This window comes from Triturus cristatus, chromosome 3_1 (assembly GCF_964204655.1).
Source record: "Triturus cristatus chromosome 3_1, aTriCri1.1, whole genome shotgun sequence".
Lineage (NCBI taxonomy): Eukaryota > Metazoa > Chordata > Amphibia > Caudata > Salamandridae > Triturus > Triturus cristatus.
In genome coordinates, this window is record NC_140583.1 from 3,478,701 (window position 1) to 3,504,106 (window position 25,406).

At 52.6% G+C, this 25,406-nt stretch overlaps 1 protein-coding gene across 7 annotated transcripts in view; it reads left to right on the forward strand.

The window, feature by feature from the left end:
* The window catches only part of LOC146859568 (zinc finger protein 10-like), a 486,604-nt gene that overhangs the window by 202,063 nt on the left and 259,135 nt on the right, over nucleotides 1–25,406 (forward strand). For 6 of the 7 annotated variants that reach the window (XR_014979310.1, XM_085646495.1, XM_085646498.1 and 3 more), the window contains exon 3: nucleotides 883–993. The exons of the other annotated variant lie outside the window; for it this stretch is intronic. Coding sequence is in view for 5 of the 6 variants with exons in the window: in XM_085646495.1 (XP_085502621.1) it covers nucleotides 883–993 (111 nt within the window). In the remaining variant the exon portion in view is untranslated. The remainder of the gene's footprint in view (nucleotides 1–882; nucleotides 994–25,406) is intronic. 7 annotated transcript variants of the gene reach the window in all.

Consider the following 25,406-nt stretch of genomic DNA (forward strand, 5'->3'; position numbering starts at 1 on the left):
AGGGTTCTGAAGCTGGGACCGGGCCCGGGGCTCTTGCACCGTCCGGCGGGCCCCGGGGTGCGTGAGCCACCCCCGTCCTGCAAGACAGCCGAGGGTCTAGGTGCTGGAGACAGGGGTCCACCGGGGCCCAGGGAGGCTCTCTCCGGCCTGGCTGCTATCAGAAGCAGGGACCGGGCCGGTGTGCAGGAGTGGCTGGCTTTATCTGCTACGCTGACGGAGCGTAGTTTTCTGCCCACCCCTAATCTGAATGTCATTGACTTTTGGCGTCAAATATAGTTTGTGAGGAATATCAGTACCCTCATATGTAATATTGAGACATCGACGGAAAAACACAACACTTGGTATGATCTTTGATCAAATGCTGGACAGAATTCAGTTTGCAATAATTAACAGGAGGTGAGGGTGAGGGGATTTGATGATCTGGAGGCTGTAGAAGTCATGAGGGGCACCGAATGGAGCAGAATCTTTAATAATGGGGATGGCTTCTGCTGAAAATCTAGGTAGAGCGTAGTATAGCATATGGGAAAATAGTAGGGTGTATGGAAGATGAGAAGGTATATGAAAGAAATCGGAAGGCGTGTGGCCAGAAGGCGTCTGTTGGCTGAGACTTGGCACAAGAAGTTGGAGGCCTAGTCATTGGTGGGTAGGGAAGAGAGGGTGTCAGTTGAACGAGGCGACGACAGAAGATACTGATTTGGCAGGCAAGGATTAAAGTTTGAGGGGAATATATCTTGCAGGTAGGCTCATTTGGTTGTATCCATAGATTTTACATAGCGTCGCAGCTTATAATACAGTTGTACAATTTCTTCTGTGCTAGCATTATAGCTGTGTTTAGTCAGTCTCCAAAACTTTGCATTATTTCTGATTTTATTTTCATATCAGGTCCTCTGATCGCCACCTCCGTCTTTTCATTAAGACCCAAAGAAGCAGAAGATATGTGGTTCGAGGACTCCCAGGACTTTGAGATGAGGACCAGCATTGAGGCTTCTTCAGGTGAGCCGGAACGGGGAATCGAAGCTGTGTGCGATGGAATAAAAGGAGTTAAGAATAGATTCCATGAACGCAGGGACAGTCCAGACAGATGCGGTGGAATGAGCGTGGTCCTGCAAATAGCAGCTAGATTAATATTTTAAAATTATTTGCCATAGTGTTGAGCACTGATGTCGGCAACGAGGGTTTGGGGCCAGTCTCATACAGTATCACAGTATGTGGATGGTAAGGAGCAAATTGTTGCATTTGCATCTTTTGCATTAAAAAGGGCTGGAAAAAAACCCGATTTGGTTGTGGAGAAATAGGTGCTTGCCTGCCTTTGGGCGGTTAGGCAGTTCAGATTTTTCTTGTGGGGCATACCATTTACTGTAAGAACTGACCATAATCCTTTGGTGTATGCCTTAACCACGAAAGGGTCTGCCAGGACCACTCCCGGTATTGCGAGATGGATTTTGGGACTAGAAAGGTGCAACTTTAAGGTCAAATACTTACCTGGAGCACAAAATGTGGTTGTAGACCTTTTGTCCCTTTCTCCTACTAAAGTGTGGATGAAAACACTGACGTTGTGGATGATTGTGTAAAAACTGTTAAGGAAATGATTTCTCCGAAAGAGTACATAATGAATGGTTGGTCTTCTGCTAAAAGCGATATTCCAGCATTGACGTCGAAGTACTGGGATGTGAGGTTGGAGTTAAACATACAAGAGGGTACAGTGTGCAGAGGGTAGAAACTCGTTCCCCCTGAGAAGATAAGTGAGAAAATTGTAGAGTTGGATCATATAGGTCATTTAGGGCTTAGCCTCACCAAGAACAAAATAAGTAGAGTGGCATACTGTGAGGTAGAGAGGAATAGCGTAGCGGTAAGTGTCATAGAGCGGAATAAAGTGGCATAGACTATAGTAGAGTGGAGTGGCATAGAGTAGAATGGTGTAGAGTGTAGTGTTGTAAAGCGATGTAGAGTCCAGTGGCCAAGAGTGGAGTAAAGTGGCATGGAATGTAATAAAGTGTAGTGACATAAAGTGTCAGAGTAGCATCAAGTGGCATAGAGTGGAGTCTCTTAGAGTGGTATGGAGTGGCAAAGAGTGGAGTGGTGTAGAGTAGAGGGGAGTAAAGTGTCGAAATGGAGTGGACTAGGACAGAGTAGATTTGTATAGTGGATCAGAGTGTAGTTGAGTGGCCGAGAGATAAGTTGCATAGCGTGGTGTAGCTTAGAGTGACATAGAGTGGGGTAAAGGGGGTTAGAGTGGAGTGGCGAAGAGTGGCATAGAGTGGAGTGGAATAGAGTGTCATAGAATGGAGTGATGTAGAGTGGAGGGGTGAAGAATAGTGTTGTAGAGCAACATAGTGTAGAGTGTTGTAAAGTAATGTAGGAGCTATATCTTCCTCAGAGTCCTACATTTCCACCTCGACAACCTCAACAACACTGCCATCCTCCTCAAAAGCATGAACAATTTCAGCCTAACCCAACTAGTTACCAGCCACAGTCACAACCCAGGACACATGCATGACCCCATCTTCACTGCCAGTGACCGAGTCCAGTACAGTCATGTCACCTAGACAGACCACACCATTATCCCCTTCGTCATCAAAAGACCCCCCCAGCACTTCCACCAAGCAGTGGACCGATGCCCTCAACACTTCCCACCCCTGATACCGCAGCAAACCCGGAACAGGCTGTCAAGAACGTCTTTGTCTGAATCACTGACTGCACCGACAGTCGTCCCAAGCAGAATAGTTGGCACACCATGGAACTAAGAACCATGAAACGCAACTACAAGCAACTAGAAAGGAAATGGCGCACTAGCAAGGATTCCACAGACCGAGCCACCTTCAAGACAGCCTTCAACCACTACCACCAGCTCCTCAAGGAGATGAAGAACAACATCCTGGCAGACCACATTAAAGCCAGCCCCAACCACGGCAAAGAACTCTTCAACAACATAAGAGAGTTTTCCAACCCCCTAGCCACCGAAATCATCATCACCCCTTCCCAGGAACTTTGTGACACCCTGCAAACTTCTTCCATGACAAGATCTCCACCATCTACAAAAAACTTAGAACCCCAACCTGCCCCCTCTGACCTCATCAGCCACCTTGCTCCTACAAATGTGACCCCTGACCACCTACTCACTTCCTGGGACCAGCATACCACACAGACTACCACAGCCCCCATGGACTACTGACCCTACCACATCTGAAACCTCGGGAGCAAGTAAATCAGCAGTAAGCTTACTACCATTTTCAACGCATCCATTGCCACCACCACCTTCCCCGAATAATAGAAGCATGCATAAGTCAAACCCCTTCTGAATAAACCATCTGTCGACCCCACCAAACTCAAGAACTACCATCCCACCTCTGTGCTACCCTTTCCCGCCCGAGTTCTTGAGAAAGCCATCAACCCCCAACTGGCAGAACACCTGGAGAATAACAATCTTCTGGACACCTCCCAATCTGGATTTCACACAAACCACAGCACTGACCTGATCTCTGCCTTCGCCGACATCTGAACCCTCCTTGACCGGAGAGAAATGGCAACCTTGATCTTCCTCGACCTCTCTGCAGCATTCAACACTGAATCCCACTACACCCTAATCAAAAGACGTCATCCCATCGGAATCCAAGGAGATACCCTCCAATGGATTGCCTCCTTCCTCACTGGAGGAACCCAGAGAATCTGCCTACATTCGTTCACCTCGGATCTTAAGAACATCATCGGCGGCATCCTTCGGGGTGCGTCCCTCAGCCGCACACTGCTCAGCACTTACATGGCCCCTTTGGTCAATATCATCAGAACCTATGGACTAAACATCATATCCTATGAAGACGAGACCCAGCTCATTCACTCTCTAAGAAGACCTCACCACCACGGGGACTAACATCTGCAGTTGTATAACGAGTGTCACAGACTGACTGAAAACAGCTGCCTGAAATTCAACACAGACAAAGCAGAAGATCTGATCTTCAGCAACACCACCTTCCCATGGAATGACTCCTCATGACCGTTCAAACTAGGACCCGCACGAACTCCAACTGATCATGCACAGAACCTCTGCATCATCCTGGACAGCAAACTCACCATTAAAAGCCAGATCAATGCAGTTTCATCCACCTGCTTCCTCACTCTTTGCATGCTCCAGAAAATCTTCAAATGGCTCCCCATCAGTACCAGATGAACCATCACTCAAGTCCTAGTCATCAGCCGCCTGGACTACGGCAACTCACTCTACGCAGGAATCACCACTAACCTCCTGAAGAGACTGCAAACCATACAGAACGCGGATGCCAGACTCATCCTTGACCTCCCCAAATAGACCACATCAACCCTCACCTCCACTGGCTCCCCATACAGTAGAGAAGTCCATTCAAAATGCTGATCCGCACCTGCAAATCCCTACACAACTAAGGACTAGCATACGTTAACCACCACCTGAACATCCACCAACTCTGCAGACACCTACGCTAGTCATCCCTCTTTCTTGCACACAACCCCTGCTTCTGCTGCAGCAACATTGAAGGGTGCTCCTTCTCCTACCTTGCTCCTAAATCCTGGAATGATCTCCCGTTTCACTTCCGGACCTCAATCTCTCTCCTAGAATTCCCGAAGGCAGTTAAGACCTGACTGTTCAACTGAACCCACCCGAAGCAGCAATTCCCTTAGCACCTTGATACCCTCACAGGTGACTAACCACGCTTTATAATTCGTGCTTGATTGAGTGATTAATTGGCATTGATTAGCTAGAACACCTCAGAAAAGTGTGCAGGAAATGGGAGCCACTTTAAATTATTGACTCATTTACCTCCAAATCAAGAGAGAACCTGATTCTGAAAAATCTGATTAGTCACAAGAAATTAAATACAGTGATATGGAACTGGAACACTATAGTGAACATGTTGGAGACTATAGGGGCACTAAAAGAATATCGGAATTAATCTGAAAAGACATATTGGTGGAGCAATGTACTGTATCCAAGGAAGCGATCCTTCCAACCTTTTGGGTAGACTGTACCGGAACTATTGAGTGCTCATAACCGCACCGCCCCGTGCTCATAACCGCACCGCCCCACACTCATAACTGCACCGCGCTCATAACAGCACCGCCCCGCGCTCATAACCGCACCGCCCCGCGCTCATAACCGCACCGCCCCGCGCTCAAAACAGCACCGCCCCGCGCTCATAACAGCACCGCCCGCGCTCATAACCGCACCGCCCCGCGCTCATAACCGCACCGCCCCGTGCTCATAACAGCACCGCCCCGCGCTCATAACCGCACCGCCCCGTGCTCATAACTGCACCGCCCCGCGCTCATAACCGCACCGCCCCGTGTTCATAACAGCACCGCCCCGTGCTCATAACCGCACTGCCCCGTGCTCATATTTGAAAGCTCTGTTCTTGTTGCAATTGGGTAACAAATTAAAAAGTGAGAGTGACTATGCTAATTGATTAAGGGAATTTTCCGATATCAGTAGGACCAGATGGCCTAAATAAAAAAGAATATAAAGCGAGCTCGTGTTGGGTGCACCATGGTCTTAGCGTCACTGTTTCCGGTCATCATAGAAGGGCTTCCTTGCGCTGCAAGTGTGACAGGGCGCACTCTCGGTGCCTAGATTTAAGGGGATCAATAGCTTAATACTTTGTATTACAGACTGCTTGTCCTGCTATGTCCACCTACCAAAATACTCTATTATGAATGACATACTTGGATAGCCGTGAAGGAAATATTACCTTATAAATAGACCACGTTGGCAATAGCACTCCTGGTTAGCCAGAGCTTTACAGAGAATGTTGTTCCATTGCATAGGGTCTGTCAACTTTTCGAGCGCTTTTGAGTGAAATGCCCCCAAAAATTCTCTACTAGGGACTTGTTCACAAGAACTAAAACGAAACCTACTGGGCCTGAAATATTACAAGGATGTGTAATTCAATAGGGTCGCACATAGCCCATATCCTGGAGTTCTGAAAGGTGCCAATGCTTGTTTGCATTCTATGACCTGTAGTCGTTTTTTGAAATCGGAAAATTGATACACTGCTAATTCTTTGATCTAAAGAATAAAACCATGATGTCATAGTGTGCTCTTGGAGAGCCCCGCGTGTTTGCACTAAACTTCAGCTTAAAGGAGAAGCTCGCGACGGTCCCGTGCTGACGATCGCACATGTGGCACACGTGCAACATCTTCAAAGCAAGGGCAGACATTTTGCTAATAACATTCACATTAGAGTAGAAGTGCAAGCACATTCTAGACCGTTCCCGCTGTGCAAGTTGCAGATAATCTTTCGCGGGAATGCAAAATTGGAGTTTTAAAAAAAAAATATTAACAGATTTAAAGTAGCGTGTCTATTCTTTTCAATTTAAATTGTTCTCCGTTTCTTTCCCAAATTGACTTGATGACTGTGTTTAAAAGCGATATGCGCCTTCTGACAGGCCTAAGACTAGAAGTTCCTACTCCCGTCACTGCAAACCCTTAAACATTACACTCGAAAGAGGACAGCTCTGTCGGATCCCGGCTCCATCCTCTGTGGCAGCCCCTCCCCCCCCCGGTGACGTGCAACACTCGAAGGAGCACAGCTCTGTCGGATCCCGGCTCCATCCTCTGTGGCAGCCCCTCCCCCTCCCGGTGACGTGCAACACTCGAAGGAGCACAGCTCTGTCGGATCCCGGCTCCATCCTCTGTGGCAGCCCCTCCCCCTCCCGGTGACGTGCAACACTCGAAGGAGCACAGCTCTGTCGGATCCCGGCTCCATCCTCTGTGGCAGCCCCTCCCCCTCCGGTGACGTGCAACACTCGAAGGAGCACAGCTCTGTCGGATCCCTGCTGCATCCTCTGTGGCAGCCCCTCCCCCTCCCGGTGACGTGCAACACTCGAAGGAGCACAGCTCTGTCGGATCCCGGCTCCATCCTCTGTGGCAGCCCCTCCCCCTCCGGTGACGTGCAAGGTGAGGGCTTCCATGGTCATTCTTGTGGCCCAGGAAGAGGCGGGACCGTGGCTGGCCCACTCCCATCGGCTCTGATGACAAAGGCGACCTTGACACTCCCGGCTGTAGCCGAGCCCCTTTAACCCCCTGACCCCAGTGTCTGTAGATCTCTCCCAGCTGCAGTCACATCTCAGACTGGAGCCACCTTACATTAGCTAATAGCACAATTTTAAAAGCAAAGCATACTTTGCTGTGAAAAATAAATATCTTCAAACCAGCAACTTGTAGCATTCTGTACCTTATGTGACGAGGCTTAGCCCCACAGAAGCAAATGTGTAATGTTGTTGCCTGCTGCCTCACTTGACAATAACCACTAGTACACGTGAGTGTGGTGTCACGTGCTTTATTCCTCCACAGGAGCGCCGGCTCGGAGCTCCATTCAGTTTGAATCCGGCGCTCTTACTAACTCTCTGAAATGACCGCCACCGGACATCCTGTGACGTCATGGTGCGGCGCGTACAACACTAGACCGCTACACCACATCTCCCCCTTTACCAAAACAACATCCCAACGGAACCCCTGTAACTAGTACAGTCTTACTTGTTGTCCATGCAATATTCTCCAAACTTCCGGGGCAGTATGATTCTTCTTCCCCGTCGCGTCTGCCGGTCAGGTTGACTTGTCCTCGGGGTGGTGATCACGCTCTGCATGTCATGTGTCCCTTCTTCACCTTCCCGGCTTGCCTGTCCTTTAGCACTGCCCGCTCTGTCCTCTCGGGCTTCTCCTTCCTGCTCATTCTTTCCTCCCGCGCTGTGTCTCCTCTCAGCCTGGGGGCTGCGTCCCGTGTCTCTTGGAGGGCTTTCCCCCTCTTCTGCGGAACTCACCGCCTTGCAAGGTGTCTCTGCAGGTGTCGCCTCCGCCGCTGTTTTCTCTCCTGCGGGTAAGCACCTCGCCATGCGGTCCTGTGCCCATATCTTCCCGTCGCTGAGAAGCGCTGATCGTGAGTATGGTTCCAGCACTTGGAACGGCGGCGTGAACTTGCTGTCTCCCTTCTTTTGCATGGTGGGTAGCTTGACTCTCACCCACTCCCCTTTTCCCAGGGCCACCTCCTTCGTGTTGTGTGCCCTGTCGTAGTGTTCTGTGTACACTGCTTGTGCCTTCTCCCAATTTTTTCGCACCACCGCTGGGGACCAATGGCTCTGTACGGTGAGGCGCTTCCAGGCCACATTGTCCTTCGTGAAAGGTTCTCGCCCCCTTAGCACCCGGAAGGGACTGTACCCCGTCGACGTGGGGGTGATACGATACGCCCACATCAGCCTTTTCAACTCTTTTTCCCAGTCCTTCCCTTGGCTTATGGCGGCTTGGACAGAACCCATGATCACTCTGTTGAACCTCTCTGCCGCGCCGTTCCCGGCAGGGTGGTAGATGGGAGTGTGCCGGATGGAAATTCCGTTTCGGTCCATGAATGTACCCCATTTGCTGGAGGTGAATTGCGGGCCGTTGTCGCTCAGAATCCCTTTGGGTATCCCTTCCCTTATGAACATATCCGTCAGGAATTCCAGAATCGTCTCCGTCTCCGCGTTGTCTGCCACGTGGACTTCCGGCCACTTGGAATACCGGTCTACCACTACGGTGATGTACTTCTGGATCTCGTTCGCATCCGTGATGGGTCCCAAGACGTCGATAGAGATCTCCTCCCACGGGTTATCCGGGCACGCAAATTTGCCCAGTGGTGGTCTTAGCATCTTTTGTGTTTTGTCTGCGTTGCTGCAGTGTTCACACCCTCGTACATGCCGTTCTACCGCTAGATCAATCCCCGGCCACCAGTAGTCCTCCTTGGCTCTTCCTTTGGTCTTTACGATGCCCAAATGTCCTTCATGGGTGAGAGATAGTATGCGTTGTCTCAATGAGATGGGAGGAACCACTTTGTTGCCGCGCAGCAAGAACCCTGGGTTGTCTCCTAGGGACAGTTCTTCCTTCACTTCCCAAAACTGTTTTAGCTCCTCGCTCAACAGCCTCTTCTCTGGCCATCCTCTAGTTACGTATGCTTTGATCGCACTCAACTGTTCGTCCTTGCTGTACTCCTCTTCCCATTCTTGGGCACTTATCGCTCTTTCGTGGTCGCCTGTGAAAGCTACCGCATAGTCTTCCCAGCCTCCTTCTTCTTGAGTTTCCGCGATCTCCTTGGCCGCAGCCCTGCTCAGGAAGTCCGCCACACTGTTGCGGTGGCCTGGTAGGTATTCCACATCGTAGACGTAGTCTAACAGCCGGAGCGTCATTTTCGCGATCCTCGGTGTCGCATGCTCGTGCCCCCCTGACGTGAGGACCTTCACTAGCGGCTTGTGATCCGTTCGCAGCAAGAACCGTCCTCCCCATAGGAATTGCCAGAACCTCTCCATCGCCCACACAGCCGCTAGCATCTCCTTTTCAATGACGCTGAACTTGCTTTCGTTCGGCGCTAGTGCCCGCGATGCGAAACTGATCGTAGTTACGCCCCCTCTGCTGTCTTTTGCATGAGGACTGCCCCCAGCCCTCGATCACTGGCATCTGTCGTCAGCATGGTGGGGGCTTCCGGATCATATCCGTGGATCGGCACCGCCTCGCTGATGTTCTTTTTCATCTCCTCGAACTCCTGTTGGTGCTCTCCCGTCCATACGAAGGTGGACTTGTTCTTGAGGAGTGACCTCATGAGATGCGTTTTGGAGGCGAAGTGGGCTACGAATTTGCTATAAAACTCCGCCATGCCCAGGAAGGTACGTACGTCCTCTTTGCTCGCTGGTGTAGGCGCATCCCTGATAGCGGCGACATTTGATGATTTGGGTTCTATGCCGTGCTTGCTTATTTCATGGCCCAGGTAGGTGACGGTGTTCACGCTGAACTTGCATTTCTCCCATTGGGCGGTAAGCCCATTCTGCTGCAACAACGCTAGAACTTCTGCCAGTCTCTTGTCGTGTTCTTCTCGGGTGGCCCCCATCACCAAGATATCATCCTGAAAGTATTGGATGCCCGTCTTCCTGTGGAATAGCTTGTGCATCAGCTTCTGGAAGACCGCTGCCGCGGACGCAAGTCCGAACGGCATCCTCAGGAACTTATAGCACCCGAATGGTGTTATGAAGGATGTTAGATGGTTGCATGACTTATGCAGGGCAATCTGGTGGTAGGCGGATGTGAGGTCCACTGTGGAGAACCACTGTGCTCCGTGGGTCTTTGCCAGCATCTCGTTGATCCTAGGCAAGGGAAACTTGTCGACGACGATGTTCTTATTCAGCTCTCTAAGGTCGACACACAGTCTCACCTTCCCGTTGGGCTTCTGCGCTACGACCAAAGGTGCCAGCCATTCCGCATTGTCTATCGCCTCGATTACGCCATTATCCTCTAACCTCTGTAGTTCTTCCTGCACGGCATTTCGTACGCGGAAGGGTATGTTGCGCACCTTGTGGGACACTGGTATTGCTCCTTCTTTCAGTTGGATTTTGTGCGTAAACTTCGCCATCCTGCCGATGGTGTCTTTGAATACTTCAGGGAACTCCTCTTTCCAACGCCTTCCTTCCATGTCTGGGCCGTCATCCGTCATGAGGACTTGCATGTGCCCACCTGGGTTCAACTTTATGCCGAACGCTCCTTGATCTCTCCAGCCCAACACCGATGGTCCCTTCTTCGCCACATACAGTTTTCCTTCGCAAGTGCGTCCTCGGAATTCGAAGGTGAGCGGACAGTACCCTACCATGGGTATCGGTTCTCCCGTGAAGGTCACGGGATGAATGTCCGTGGGCCTCAAATAATAGGTCGTTTTCGGTGCGAACTCTTCCTCCCATATCTTTCTTTGCACTATGGTGTAGGGTGACCCTGAGTCGGCCATCATGGTGGTCTGTATTCCTCCAATGCTCATGTCGCACCGGGGTTTTCTGTCCGTTACAGCCTCTATGCCCAGCACCTGCTCTTCTATGATCAGGATTTCATCCTCTTCCGCTTCTCCTTCGTCGTCGTCTTCTTCTCGCGTCCCCTGGGCTACGAACTTCACCTCTCGCCTTTGCGATTTCCTCCTGCACACCTTTTCGTAGTGCCCGAAGAGCCCGCAATACAGGCATTTGGCGCCAAATGCTGGGCATCTTTTGTCGCTGGCTGCATGGTTGTCGCTGCTGCACCTGTAGCAGGCCGTCTTGTTGCTCTGCCTTTGTCCTTGCATTCTTTGCATCCTGGGGTTGAATCTTCTGTTCGATCGTGTGCCCTGTGGCCCCCCCGGCTGTCTGTTGTCCATCATCCTCCGGTCCTCTACCTTGCACACGGTCTGTCCTGGGGGGCTCTCGCGCTTGGCCGCTTCCCCGCATCTTCTGGAGAGTTCGGCCTTCTTTACCAGCGCTACCACCGTTTTCAGTGGCGCGTCCCCGTTGGTCCATAGTTTCTCTTGGATACTTGTGTTCACGGTGTGCATTATGATCTGGTCCCGTATCAGGTCTTCCTGGAGGTTACCGAACTTGCACGTTAAAGCCAGTTTTTGTAGGGCTGCTACATATTCGTCAACTGTTTCGCTTTTGCCTTGTTTCCGGTGGTAGAAGTTGTATCTGTCGATCGCCGTACACACCACTGGTCGATAGTGCGCGTCCAGATCCTCTAACGCGTGTCGAAACACGTCGACATCAGTTGCTGGTCTGTCCGCCTTCACCAAGTCCTGGTATACTCGTTGTCCAGCCAGGCCCAAGTTGTGCAGGAGGATTTTCTTCCATCTTGAACCTGTGTATGGTGTGTCACTCTCCTCCTCAAGTGCTTCTAGATAGTTGACAAAATACATCCTCCAGTCTTCCCACGGCATCTCAGGTGCCCCTGGCTTGGCTAAGAACGGTACCGGGTTTGTTAAGGAGCACGCCTGGAAGGCCATCTTCCTCCTGCTTCTAGCTCTGCCTCCTCCTGGCGTGGGTGTGCTCACTATCTCTTCCTCTCCACTGGCGCCGCTTCCCCCGTTGTCCTCCGTGCCAGGACTGCTCCCGTCCACGGGGCTGCCGCTTGCGTCTTCCAGGGTGTTCTCCGCACTCTACACAGGTGAGGGTGGGACACGCGCCGTGCCACTGCCTGTTGGGCCTCTGCGTTGCGGGGTTGTCCTGCTGCGGCGCGTCGATTGGCGCCCCCCTGGGGTCCTTCAGCGTTAGTGCAGCGCACGCTGGCTCCGTTGCGCTGCCGCGCTCCTGTGGGTCGTGAGATGGCTGCTGGTGGGCTGCAGGTGCTGCGTGGTTGGCTCGGGTGACTAGCGACGTCCCCCTTTAAAATCTCCAGCTCGTCGCCATTGTAATGTTGTTGCCTGCTGCCTCACTTGACAATAACCACTAGTACACGTGAGTGTGGTGTCACGTGCTTTATTCCTCCACAGGAGCGCCGGCTCGGAGCTCCGTACAGTTTGAATCCGGCGCTCTTACTAACTCTCCGAAATGGCCGCCACCGGACATCCTGTGACATCACGGTGCGGCGCGTACAACACTAGACCGCTACACCACAAAATGCATATTGCAATTCGATATGGTAATTTTTTTTGCCAGGGATAGCTCAGATTTAAGCAATAATTTACGCACAAATGTTGACAATGTGCCAATGTCTGTGTGGGTTTTTTAAACATGTCCTTTACAGTCTATTGGTCATTTGTTCCATATAATATACCTTTTACACGTAGCATCTTTCACATCTCGTGGTGTTCTGCTCCAAGGCCAGTGACGCAGCTACATTTGTAGGTGGCATCCCTGCCTTTGATGAAACGTTGCAAGACTGCTGCTCAGATCATAACTTCTCTTCGTGCCCATCTGGCATCATTTGTAGGTCTGGGTGAAACTGAAAGCACCCCATCATAATCTGTGCAATTGTGGGAATTTCTTGTTACTCGAAGGTCCTGAAACTATGCCATTTCTCTATGTTGCTAAGTATGTGCTTTTGACAGCAAAATGTTACCGCAAACATATGGAGGTCACGCATGTGGCCAGAACAAAAGCTGCTGCTCTCTCCACCTGTGTTTTATGTGATATTTTTCCCTCGAAATATCCTTGCATCAAAATTGACACGAGGACACATTTCACGCTAAAATATGGCGTTAAATGAAGAATTCGCATTTTGCATTATTATGCATTCATTTTTCTGCAAATTTCGCATACCCCTCTCGTTTTTCTCATTTGGCAAGCTCTTTGCCCTGTGCATGCTGCCCATTAGTGTCCCCTTTCTTTGGGGTACATGAACACAGACAGCCACTGTCCTTCTGATTGGCTAGCACTGTGCTGCTGACTATAGGTATGTTGTACTGTCGTTTGTGGGCCTATTTCTCACAGCTCGTGCTCTATCCATAGACACTACTCCCCAGAACAAAATAAAAGCACCTCTCTGGTAACTCAGAAATGACAAACACTTCCCACATAGGGTGATAAATACAACATTCTGCAAGCCGTGCACTCCCTGATGGTGTATCGTGCTACCCATCCAAAGCTGTGCTTCAGAATGACACATAGGGGTATGAAGTGCTAAGTAAGATCTAGAGTACAATACAATTCAATGGCCGCAGCACCCCAGTCCTTACTACTGGGAGCAGGCGACTATCGGCTCTTAACCCCGCCTGTGCCTGATACCACTGCACCTGCTGCGCGTGTGCTCCGTGCTCGGACTAGGATTTGGCTGCAGTGAGCTCTTCTCCTTCAGTCCTGGTGTCACTGTACCTGCTGCACTAATGATAGGTGTGCCCCGTGCTCTAAACTGGGAGCAGTTTGCACTGTGATCTTCAGCCACTGGGCCATGGGAGTAAGTTGCACTGGGCTCCTTACATCATTATCCCTGGATTGACTCTACCTGCTGCACTAAGGCTGGCTGCATTCCTGTGCTGGAAGCATGATGCAGACGGCCCCTCAAAGGTCTACGCCCCGGTGCCACTGCACCTGCTGCACCAAGGCTGGCTGCATTCCTCTGCTGGAAGCATGCTGCAGACGGCCCCTCAAAGGTCTACGCCCCGGTGCCACTGCACCTGCTGCACTAAGGCTGGCTGCATTCCTGTGCTGGAAGCATGCAGCTGTTGGCCCCTCAAAGGTCTACGCCCCGGTGCCACTGCACCTGCTGCACCAAGGCTGGCTGCATTCCTCTTCTGGAAGCATGCTGCAGATGGCCCCTCAAAGGTCTACGCCCCGGTGCCACTGCACCAAGGCTGGGTGCATTCTTGTGCTGGAAGCATGCTGCAGAGAGCTCCTCCAAGGTCTACACCCCCGGTGCCACTGCACCTGCTGCCCTAAGGCTGGCTGTATTCCTGTGCTGGAAGCATGCTGCAAACGGCCCCTCAAAGGTTTACGCCCCGGTGCCACTGCACCTGCTGCCCTAAGGCTGGCTGTATTCCTGTGCTGGAAGCATACTGCAGACGGCCCTTCAAAGGTCTACGCCCCGGTGCCACTGCACCTGCTGCACTAACGCTGGCTGCATTCCTGTGCTGGAAGCATACAGAAGAGGGCTCCTCAAACGTCTTATCCCCAGCGCCACTGCACCTGCTGCACTAAGGCTGGCTGCATTCCTGTGCTGGAAGCATGCTGCAGAGAGCTCCTCAAATGTCTACACCCGGTGCCACTGCACCTGCTGCACTAAGGCTGGCTGCATTCCTGTGCTGGAAGCATGATGCAGACGGTCCCTCAAAGGTCTACGCCCGGTGCCACTGCACCTGCTGCACTAAGGCTGGCTCCATTCCTGTGCTGGAAGCATGCTGCAGACGGCCCCTCAAAGGTCTACGCCCCGGTGCCACTGCACCTTCTGCACTAAGGCTGGCTGCATTCCTGTGCTGGAAACATGCTGCAAACGGCCCCTCAAAGGTCTACGCCCCGGTGCCACTGCACCTGCTGCACTATAGCTGGCTGCATTCCTGTGCTGGAAGCATACTGCAGAAGGTTCCTCAAACGTCTTATCCCTGGCGCCACTGCACCTGCTGCACTAAGGCTGGCTGCATTCCTGTGCTGTAAGCATACCGCAGACGGCCCCTCAAAGGTCTACTCCCCGGTGCCACTGCACCTGCTGCACTAAGGCTGGCTGCATTCCTGTGCTGGAAGCATACTGCAGAGGGCTCCTCAAAGGTCTACACCCGGTGCCACTGCACCTGCTGCACTAAGGCTGGCTGTATTCCTGTGCTGGAAGCATACTGCAGAGCGCTCCTCAAAGGTCTACACCCGGTGCCACTGCACCTGCTGCACTAAGGCTGGCTGCATTCCTGTGCTGGAAGCATACTGCAGAGGGTTCCTCAAACGTCTTATCCCCGGTGCCACTGCACCTGCTGCTCTAAGGCTGGCTGCATTCCTGTGCTGGAAGCATGCTGCAGACGGCCCCTCAAAGGTCTACACCCCGGTGCCACTGCACCTGCTGCACTAAGGCTGGCTGCATTCCTGTGCTGGAAGCATACCGCAGATGGCCCTTCAAATGTCTACGCCCCGGCGCCACTGCACCTGCTCAATCCCCATCTCTGGGTTTTCCCAGCAGTTCTCTCAAAGAAACAAACTTCAATAAAAGTGGTGATTGCTTATCCCATTCACATCATTCACCATTTAGATCTCTATCGAACACTTACATGGAAAATCTTGAGGTGGCTTCACTAGGGAGCGTGTCTGTGTAGAGCAGAGTGGCATAGAGTGGCCCAGAGTATTTAGAGTTGAGTGGTGCAGAGTGGCATGGAGTAGAGTGTAATGGAGTGTTGTGGAGTGGAATAAAGTGGAGTGTCATAGAGTGGAGTGGGGGGGGCGTAGTGTGAATTGGCATAGTGTAGAACAGTGTCGTAGAGTGAAGTGGCGTGGAGTAGAGTAGAGTAGAGTGGAGTGGCATAGAGTGGAGTGCCATGGAATGGTATAGAGTGGAGTACCATAGAGTGCAGTGGAGTAGAGTGGTACATAGTGGTTCAGAGTGGCGTAGAGTGGAGTGGTATAGAGTGTGGTAGAATGAAGTGTTGTGCAGTGGAGTAGAGTGGAGTAGCGCAGAGTGGAGTAGAGTTGCAGAGTGTCATAGAGTGGAGTAGAGTAGAGTGGAATGCCATAGAGTGCAGTGGATTAGAGTGGGGCAGACTGGCCTAGAGTGGCGTAGAGTGGAGTGGTATAGAGTGTGGTAGAGTGAAGTGTTGTACAGTGGAGTAGAGTGCCCTGCAGTTAAGTGGCAGAGAGTGTCGTAGAGCGGAGTGGCCTACAATGAAGAAGCTCAAGTTTGACATCCTTCATGCCTTGCAGAATTCTTAAGTCCCGCTGCCGTCATTTACGCTAAGCAGGACTCGCAGAAAAACCCTTCGTTCAACACCGGAATTGCAGTGCCAGCACAATCCATTTGGGGATGATGCTCCGCAGTGGGAAACAACCATTACAACGCAGCCGTTTCCATGCATGGCATTACAACGCAGCCGTTTCCATGCATGCAATTACAACGCAGCCGTTTCCATGCATGCCATTACAACGCAGAAGTTTCCATGCATGCCATTACAATGCAAGCTTTACAATGCATGCGTCATTACAACGTGTAGACTTTATTATACATTTTTTTACTACACATATGCTTTTACCACGCATGCCTTTACAACGAATTATGTGGTAAAGGTATGTATGGTAAAGGCATATCAATCAATCAATAATTTGTAAAGCGCACTACATACCCGCAAGGGTTCCAAGGCGCTGAGGGAGGGGGGTTGGGGGGGAGCTGCAGCTACTGGTCGAACAGCCAGGACTTGAGTCGTCTCCTGAAGGTTAGAAGGTCTTTGTCGTAGGATGATGGGGAGGGTGTTCCAGGTCTTGGCGGCATGGTGGGAGAATGATTTGCCTCCGGCTGTGGTTCTACGGATGCGTAGGACGGTGACCAGGAAGAGGTCGGCGGAGCGGAGTTTTCTGTTGGGTACGTAGAAGGAGAGTCGGGTGTGGCGATAGGCTGGGCCGGTTTTGTGCAGTGCTTTGTATGCGTGGATCAGGAGCTTGAAGGAGATTCTCCTGTCGACGGGGAGCCAGTGCAGGTCCCTCAGGTAGGGGGTGATGTGGTCGCGGCGCGGGACGTCGAGGATCAGGCGTGCAGAGGCATTCTGTTGCAGTCTGTTGAGGAGCTTGGTCGGGGCTCCGGCGTAGAGGGCGTATGTGTAGCAAAAAATAGATGCAAATGCGTGGAAACAGCCCTGTTGGTAGTCAATCCATGTTGATAGAGGAGACGGAGAGACTGTTCCCCACTATAATGTGCACCACCCCCTCTGACGAGCTGCCTGCGCGAGCCACGAGGAGAGTGGTGAGTGGGATTGGTCCTGGGGCGGGGGGCTATTATTTTAGGGGCTGGGGTACAGGGGAGGTCATGCAGGGGTAGTGTTTTAGGGTTTATGGTAGGGAAAGGACTTAGGCCGGGGGGGGTCTCATGCAGGGGTAGTGGTTTAGGGTAGGGAAAGGGCTGGGGACAGGGGGGTCACACAGGGGTAGGGATTTAGGGCAGGGAAAGGGCTGGGGGCCAGGGAGAGTTCTGTTGGCGTAGAGGTTCAGGGTTTAGGGAATGGTATTTTCTTTAGAAAGGTTGGGGGCCGGTGCTGGGGTGTGCCAGGGCCAGGATTTAGGGTTTAAGGTATTTTGTTGTAAAGGCATGCGTGGTGAAGGCATATTGTTTGAAAAAATATGTGTGATAAAGGTTCAAGCTGTAATGGCGTTTGCATTGTATCGCGTATGTGGTAGAGGCATGCGTTACAACGGAATGTGCTGTAACGTCATACATCCCTCAGCAGTAGTATGTGGCAGTTGGCCATATGCTGATGTAAATCTATGAAATGCTTCTTCTCATTCTGATCTTTGAGGACTGATGCGTCACTAGTAATATGTCATCTTTGGACTCCTTATCCTAGAGTGACACACATCACATCCCTGATGGAGAAACAAGTTTGTCAGATGCAAGGTGCCCATGCCATCCTGTGCTAATTCATATCACCTGGTAATAGCAGCGATGCCCCAGGTGGTGATGGAATTAGGACACATGAGTGACAGTGTGAGGGCATTGCAGTCACAGCCATGTCAGCTGCAGGACTGAAGGTGGAAAGCCAGGTGTGGGTGATTTGTTTTTTCCATAGTATATACCAAATGGTGGGCTTTAGATTGGAGGTGTTGGGTTTCTGCAGCTCTTGAATTTATAATGGAGTTAACCCAGCATGTCTCAGGGGTGCTGCGGTGCTCAATTCAGGAGCCACAGGAGTGGCCGCCCACCTTGGCTGGCAACCGAGGCTATGCTGTCAACGAGAAGCCTGCGAGGCCTGCTCAGCAGCCATCCGCTTGGTGTGGCTGGCAAAGAAATGTCTAATGGTAGTCAGGTGTATGGGAAGTAGAGCAGTAGCTCTATGAAAATAAACTCCCACCACTTCACCAAACCTTCAGCTTAATTATGATATGGCTTTCTATTTACGTACTTCTCTGACACCTCGTTGCCCTTTACACCCAGCACATCTGTCTATTCTGCCTTCTCCCATTTTACCAAACGCATGACCCAGGCCAGCCTGATGTCAGTTCCCAACTTTGGGCTGAACCTGTAAGCCCTTGAACATGTGATCACCTTCCAGGCCCCCCATGAGGTTGAAATGTGCTTGGCCTTAGCAGTTGCAGGTGTACTAGATGGACAGTAGTGGATTAGGATGGCATGCCATTTCCTTTCTCTGGTGCCCCTTTGAAGCCTTCATTCTGAAGCCCACGTACCTGGTATTGATGAAAAGGCTTCGACAGGCAAGGATGCCTTTCAAACCAGACCTAGAGGCCTTTTTCAATGCATGTTTAAATTATTATTGTGAGACTCTGAAGTGAAAGAATTCACGTTCTGGAAAAATGTGCACAAGGTTTCAATCTACTCCTCAACCTGTAATGTGCAGCACCCTTCCTATCTGTAGAGAGCCACTCGGCCTCTACTATACAGTGTATTACACCGATACATGCATCCCCCACCCCTCGAGGCGGGCTCGCCTCGAGGGTATAAATAAAAGTATCGGAAGACCGCTCGGGGTCTTTCCGGTTTCACCATTACACTGACTCACCTCGCATCATTTGCTGGTTCGTGTGTGCCGAACGCGTGGCCTGGCACAGTCACCACATTGGCGACGAGGCCGGAGGTCCCGCTGCGTGCTGCCGCTGTTCCCGTGGTCCCGCAGCGTCATCGGAGCCCACCCGAGACGCTCCTTCATCGCCGGCGTGCCTGCTGTGTGCCACGCTGCTCGGGGCGCTTCCCGAGCGTGTCTGGCCTTCCTCGTCACACGCGCGCGTCTCCCGGAGGAGGAATGCGCTGCGTCATCGCCCTGCAGGTGCGGCCTGGCGGAGCACTGCCTTTGCGCTCGAACGCGAGCGTCTGACTGAGCCTGTCCTCTGGAGCTCTAGCGTTTCCCCGTGAGGCCGTCGGAGTGCCCCGCCCCCGCTGACACCGGAGCGGAGGCCCCCTCCACGGCTGGCTGCAATTTCCCTGGTCTCCAGGCAACGGCGGCCTGGTCACGCGGAGGGTGCTCCCCCTTCATCAAGCATTGGCACATACAAGGCTACAAGTGTTCGTGCAACAAGCACTGGCTGCTGCAAGAGTGGATTTCCGCCTCACGGTGGCTGCGGCAAGTCCCTGTCCGAACGCTGGAGGCCCCGGGATCGTAGAACATTGCTGTCCAAGTGCCAGGATCCACGTGGGGGCACTGCAGATCGTCCTGGAGCGGAGTGAGTACACCTGTCGCACGCCCCACGTCCCCTCTGCTGCTCACCCACCTGCTTGCTGTTTCCGCCTGCGCCGCCAGGAACGGTGCGTCTGCGCGTCGCCATGAGTAACCCGCCAGCTGCTGGAGGAAGCGCCTCGCCAGCCCCGCCGGTGGTGCCAGCTCGAGGAGGAAGACAGGCGGTTGACCCGCGCCGTCACCACGCGACGAATAACCCGCTCCCGCCGTTCAGTGAATTGGCGGACCCGGCCACCGCTGCGCCCCGATGGAGGGCATGGGTCGGTCAGCTCAGCAACTATTTCACGGGGACCCGTGAGACAGATGGAACTGTGAAGCGCTCCCTGCTGATCTTTTATGGGGGACCCGAAATCTATGATCTTTTCGAAACCCTGCCGAACACTGGCACGGCGGACGACTACGATGGTGCAGTGGCGGCCCTCAACCGGCATTTCGATCCTCAGCTGAATTTGGACTTCGAAAAATTTAAGTTCCGCCGGTCACTTCAGCTGGAAGACGAGTCCATTGACATGTTCCACGCGCGCCTGAGGAAATTGGCAGCCACCTGCGAGTTTGCCGATCAACGTGAAGAGATACGGAGCCAGATCATTCTCGGCTGCAAGTCAAAGCTGCTCCGGAAATTGATACTGCGCCAGCCAGGGATCACGCTGGATCAAATCTTGGTGCTAGCCCGATCACACGAACTCTCTGACGTCAGGGCTGAGGAGATGGCGGCTGCTCTACACAAGCCTGTCCCAGTGCAGACCGCTGCCAGGACTCCCCAGATAAAGGAGGAGCGCGTGGATGTGATCTGAAGGCGGCCAACGCCCGCGCCAGGGAGACCACGACTGCCGCCAGGAGGGCCATGCGGGAACTGTGGGGAAGAGCATCTCCCCACGGCCACGTGCGGAGCAAAAGGGCGCGAATGCTCACGCTGTGGGAAAATGAACCACTACGCAAAGGTCTGCCGCAGTGGCCAGTCACGGTTTGCCCCGAGGAGACCGAGAGGGTTTACACAGAGAGTCCGACAACTGTCGATTGCGGAGTCTGACGGGACGGAAAAGGAGGTACCGCACCAACCCAACCTGGACTTGGAAGAGGAGGACGACGAGATCTACTACGTGTCGTTCGTGGGCCAGTCGGGTAGCCGGCGGAGGCCGCCCCCCATGTGCTCAGTCAGGATAATGAACACCAATCTGCAAGCGCTCATTGACACGGGGGCAACAGTGAACGTTATGGACTCACAGCAATTTGAGGCCCTGGAACGCAGACCCCCCCTTGTACCGACCAGAGCAAGAATATATGCGTATGGTGGAGTCGACCCCCTTCCACTGAGAGGCACTTTCGAAGCAACAGTCGCCAGCGGCTCCCTCACCACCGTGGCTCGGTTCCACGTGACGGAGGGAAGAAAGGGCACCCTCCTAAGCTGCCACACGGCCGAAGATTTGGGACTCGTGTTCTTCGCGAACGAGGTGCACGACGCACATGCAGAAGATATGTTGAGAGAGTTTCCGGAACTGTTTAAAGGGCTGGGGAAGCTAAAAGGAAAACAATTCCGACTGCACATAGACCCGACGGTCAGACCAGTAGCGCTGCGACACCGCAGAGTACCTTACAACCTGAGGCCCCAGGTGGAAGCAGAACTGGCAAAACTCGAAGCACTAGACGTCATCGAAAAGGTTACAGGTCCAACGCCCTGGGTGTCCCCGCTGGTGGTCGCCCCCAAACCGAAACAGCCGGGAGCCATCAGGCTGTGCGTCAACATGCGGCTTCCCAACGTGGCAGTGAAGAGAGAGCGCCATGTCACGCCGACCATGGATGATGTCGTGGCAGACCTCAATGGCGCCAAATGGTTTTCGAAACTAGATCTGAACGCGGGGTACCACCAGTTGGAGCTGGAACCGAGCAGCAGGTATATCACGACGTTTGCCACACATGTCGGCCTGAGAAGATACAAGCGCCTCAGTTTCGGGGTGTCTTCAGCTGCAGAGGTGTTTCAGAATGCCATCAGAGAGACCCTGTCTGGCCTAACAGGAGTGATCAATCTGAGTGACGACATTCTCGTATTCTCATGCACCCTGGAGGACCACCACGCCCAGCTGAGAGCCACTCTCCAGCGGCTCAGAGATCATGGTCTCACCCTGCACAAAGAGAAGTGTGTGTTTTATCAGGAGTCCATCGATTTCTTTGGATATACCTTCACACGAGATGGCCTCAAAGTGGACCCAAAGAAGGCGATCGCCCTGCGGTCGGCGAGCATACCGAAATCACCAACTGAGGTGAGGAGTTTCCTTGGGATGGCGACCTATTGCGGGAGATTCATCCCAAACCTGGCCGCGCTGTCCGAACCTCTCCGCGTCCTCACGAGAAGTGACCAGCCCTGGCGATGGACTGTAGAGGCCAATGCAGCGTTCGGGAAGATCAAGGCAGCCCTGCAAGACAAGACGGTCATGGCATACTTCCGCCCGGGGCGGCCCACAGAGCTGATCGTAGATGCCAGTCCGGTGGGTCTCGGGGCGTTGCTGCTCCAAGAGCACGAGAAGGGCATGTGGAAGCCAGTCGCATACGCCAGTCGGGCGCTGTCGGATACCGAGACGCGGTATGCACAGATCGAAAGAGAGGCCCTCGCGATCAAGTGGGCCTGCCAGCACTTCCACTTGTACCTGTTCGGACAGGATTTCACTGTGGTCACGATCACAAGCCGCTAGTCCCGCTATTCGGGGGCACCACACGGCTCGCCCCGCCTCGGATAGAGCGGTGGGCGGTGCAACTGCAGCAATACCGGCTCACGGTGGTTTTCCGCCCAGGAGCACACAATCCTGCCGACTACCTATCCCGGCACCCTGAAGATCTTCCCCCAGCATGCGTCCCTGCGGATGTTCAGTACTCCGACGCATACGTGAAGATGGTCGGCAGAGATGCCTGCCCAGATGCAATGACCCTGGAGGAAGTTGGTCAGGCGACTGACCAGGACGGGACTCTGACCAAGGTCAAAGAAGCCCTGGCGTCCCACGACTGGAAGAGGTTTCTGGAAGGCAATCAGGTGCTCACTGAGGAAGAAAAGCACGCTCAGCAGCAAATGTGGCAGGTCCGCCACGAGTTGAGCGTCGGGGAGTGTGGCACGATACTACGAGGTCATCTGCTGGTTGTCCCCTGCGCACTTCAGGAGCGGTGTTTGCGGTTGGCACATGAGGGCCATCAGGGGATGGCAAAGACAAAAGCTCGCCTAAGAAGCAAGGTGTGGTTCCCAGCCATGGACGCAAAGGTCGAAGAGCTGGTGCGGAGATGTCGCGCATGCACAATCACAGGAGAAGCTCCACCGGCTACGCCGGTCATCACGGAGGAGCCGTGTCATCGCCCGTGGGGCAACGTGAGCATAGACTTCGGAAGATTTCCGGATGGTCGACAGATGCTGGCAATGGTGGATGCATACACGAAGTTCCCAGTGGTGGAAGTAGTGGAATCTACGGCGTTTCATCACATCCGGACGGCTCTGGACAAGACCTTCGCCATGTTGGGGAACCCGGAGGTGATTCGATCGGATAACTGGCCACCCTTCCAGGGGCAGGAGTTCAGAGAATACCTAGCCCAACGAGCAATACGACACAGGCGGATAACTCCTTTGTGGCCGCAGGCGAATGGAGATGTCGAGAGACTCATGCGCACGCTACTCAGAGCCCTTCGGATTGCTGTCGATCAGGGGCAGGATGCAGAGGCGTCGCTCACCAAGTTCCTTGATGCGTATCGGCACACCCCACACTGCACGACGAAGTGCGCCCCAGCCCATCTGTTGTTTAAGGAAGCCCCGCGGGATGGAATACCGACAGATCCGTCCTGGAGCCCACCGGCGAGGGACGATGTGGCAGTACAGGAGAGAAGAGAGCGGACGAACAATAAAGCCAGTGAACACCGAAGGGCTCGAGAACACCACATAGTGGTCGGAGACAAAGTCCTCGTGAAAGATCGACATCCAGGATGGAAGTTTCGGACGCCATTCGAACCGGAAGTGTGGACCGTGCTGGCGGCAAAAGGAACGATGATAACGGCCGGAAGAGGCGATGTAAGGGTGACAAGAAACGCGTCGTATTTCAAGAAAGTCGAAGGAGAACTGGCTGCAGAACAATCGAGTGAAGATGCGGGGGAGGAATTGGAGGAATTCCCAGAGCGGACAAACACCCTGGAGAGAGCGTTCCCAAGGCAGAGCAGAGACACTCCACCACGAGCCTCCTGTCAACCCTGTCAACCCCCGGCTAACCATCAGGAGAGTCAAGACCGAGGAGAGGAGCCCGGGCCCAGGGGCCGGGATGAAAGAAGTGCGTCCAGCAGAGGCGTGGGCTCCCGGCTGCGAAGCAACCCAGCCCCCAGCCAGAGACTCAGAGACTATGTATGCTCCTCACCTTGAGGGAATTTTGTTTTGTTATGCATAAGCACTGTCTAAAATGTTGGAGGGATGTAGAGAGCCACTCGGCCTCTACTATACAGTGTATTACACCAATACATGCATCCTCCACCCCTCGAGGCGGGCTCGCCTCGAGGGTATAAATAAAAGTATCGGAAGACCGCTCGGGGTCTTTCCGGTTTCACCATTACACTGACTCACCTCGCATCATTTGCTGGTTCGTGTGTGCCGAACGCGTGGCCTGGCACGGTCACCACACTATCCACCACCGAGGATCATAGGCAGGGCCTCAGGAGGTTTGCCATTCTGAGCCTTTTAGCATAATTCTAGATTTGCTGCTCTTGCCACAGAATCCATCAGCCTGAAGGGTTTACTAAAAGCGATACGTTTCCAGCACGAATAGGACAAGTTAATAAAGACGCTGCCGCGTCTTTTGCGGCGCAGTCGCGAGCCCTTTTGTGCAGTCACCTGTGTCTGCTGACTGCTGTATTTAAGTATTAAAGTGACACTACTGAGGTGAAACCTTTGTCCGCACAGTGTTACAATGTGTAAATATTATACAATAGTGATTTAATACTGCCACAAAACATGCAACATTATGTCGTATAATTTTCCCTTTCATGCTGTATAATTTAATCAACCTGGCTGCTCGATGTGGCCCTGCCCGGGTGCATTATTCCAGGGGCCCTGGTCACAGGAGATGCAAAGCTATGCAAGCAGGTGTGAACTGCAGTGAGGGTCAAAGTTTGTGTGCAGAAACTCCTTTGTATGCTACATTTTACATGAGTTAAACTGTTAATTCCCACTTCTATGATGCCATGTAAAGGCAGGCCTACCAAACTAACATGATCGGGCTTTGGGTGAAATCCTGGCAGCAAATGAACCCAATGGGCAAGCAGACTGCGGCGTGACGCTCCCTGAACACAACTTGGAATGTGTGCTTTCGAAGGCTGTTTGCTTGATGGTGTACCTTAAGTACGAATTTCATGTAGGAGACCGCCGTCTGACCTTTGTGCGTGACAATGCCTAGCATCCTCGGATGAGGTCGGTGGACATCAATATTTTTTACTGTTTTCACAATGTAGCACTGTACATTTCCACGCAGTGGTATGCAGTCCATCTTTGTGGTACGTTTGGGCTGAAGAGTAATAGAATGATTTAGATAATCCGTTCCTTTTTAGGTTTTTTAACAACAATTACAAAAAAACAGAACTTTTATTAACCTTTAGCAGTGGCGGCTCCTCCATAGGGGCGTTAGGGCGTTGCCCTACTGCTTTCTTGCAGTGCGAGAAGCAGAAACATAAAATGGTAACAAGCATTTGCAATGCAATAGGTCTTGCATTATAAAAGTGTGAGCAGTTGGCATTGCTAATAATAATGCAACACTAGCTATTGGCATTGTAAATGATATTGTTATTTATTTATGTGTTTGTTTTATAAAATAGATAAAAAAA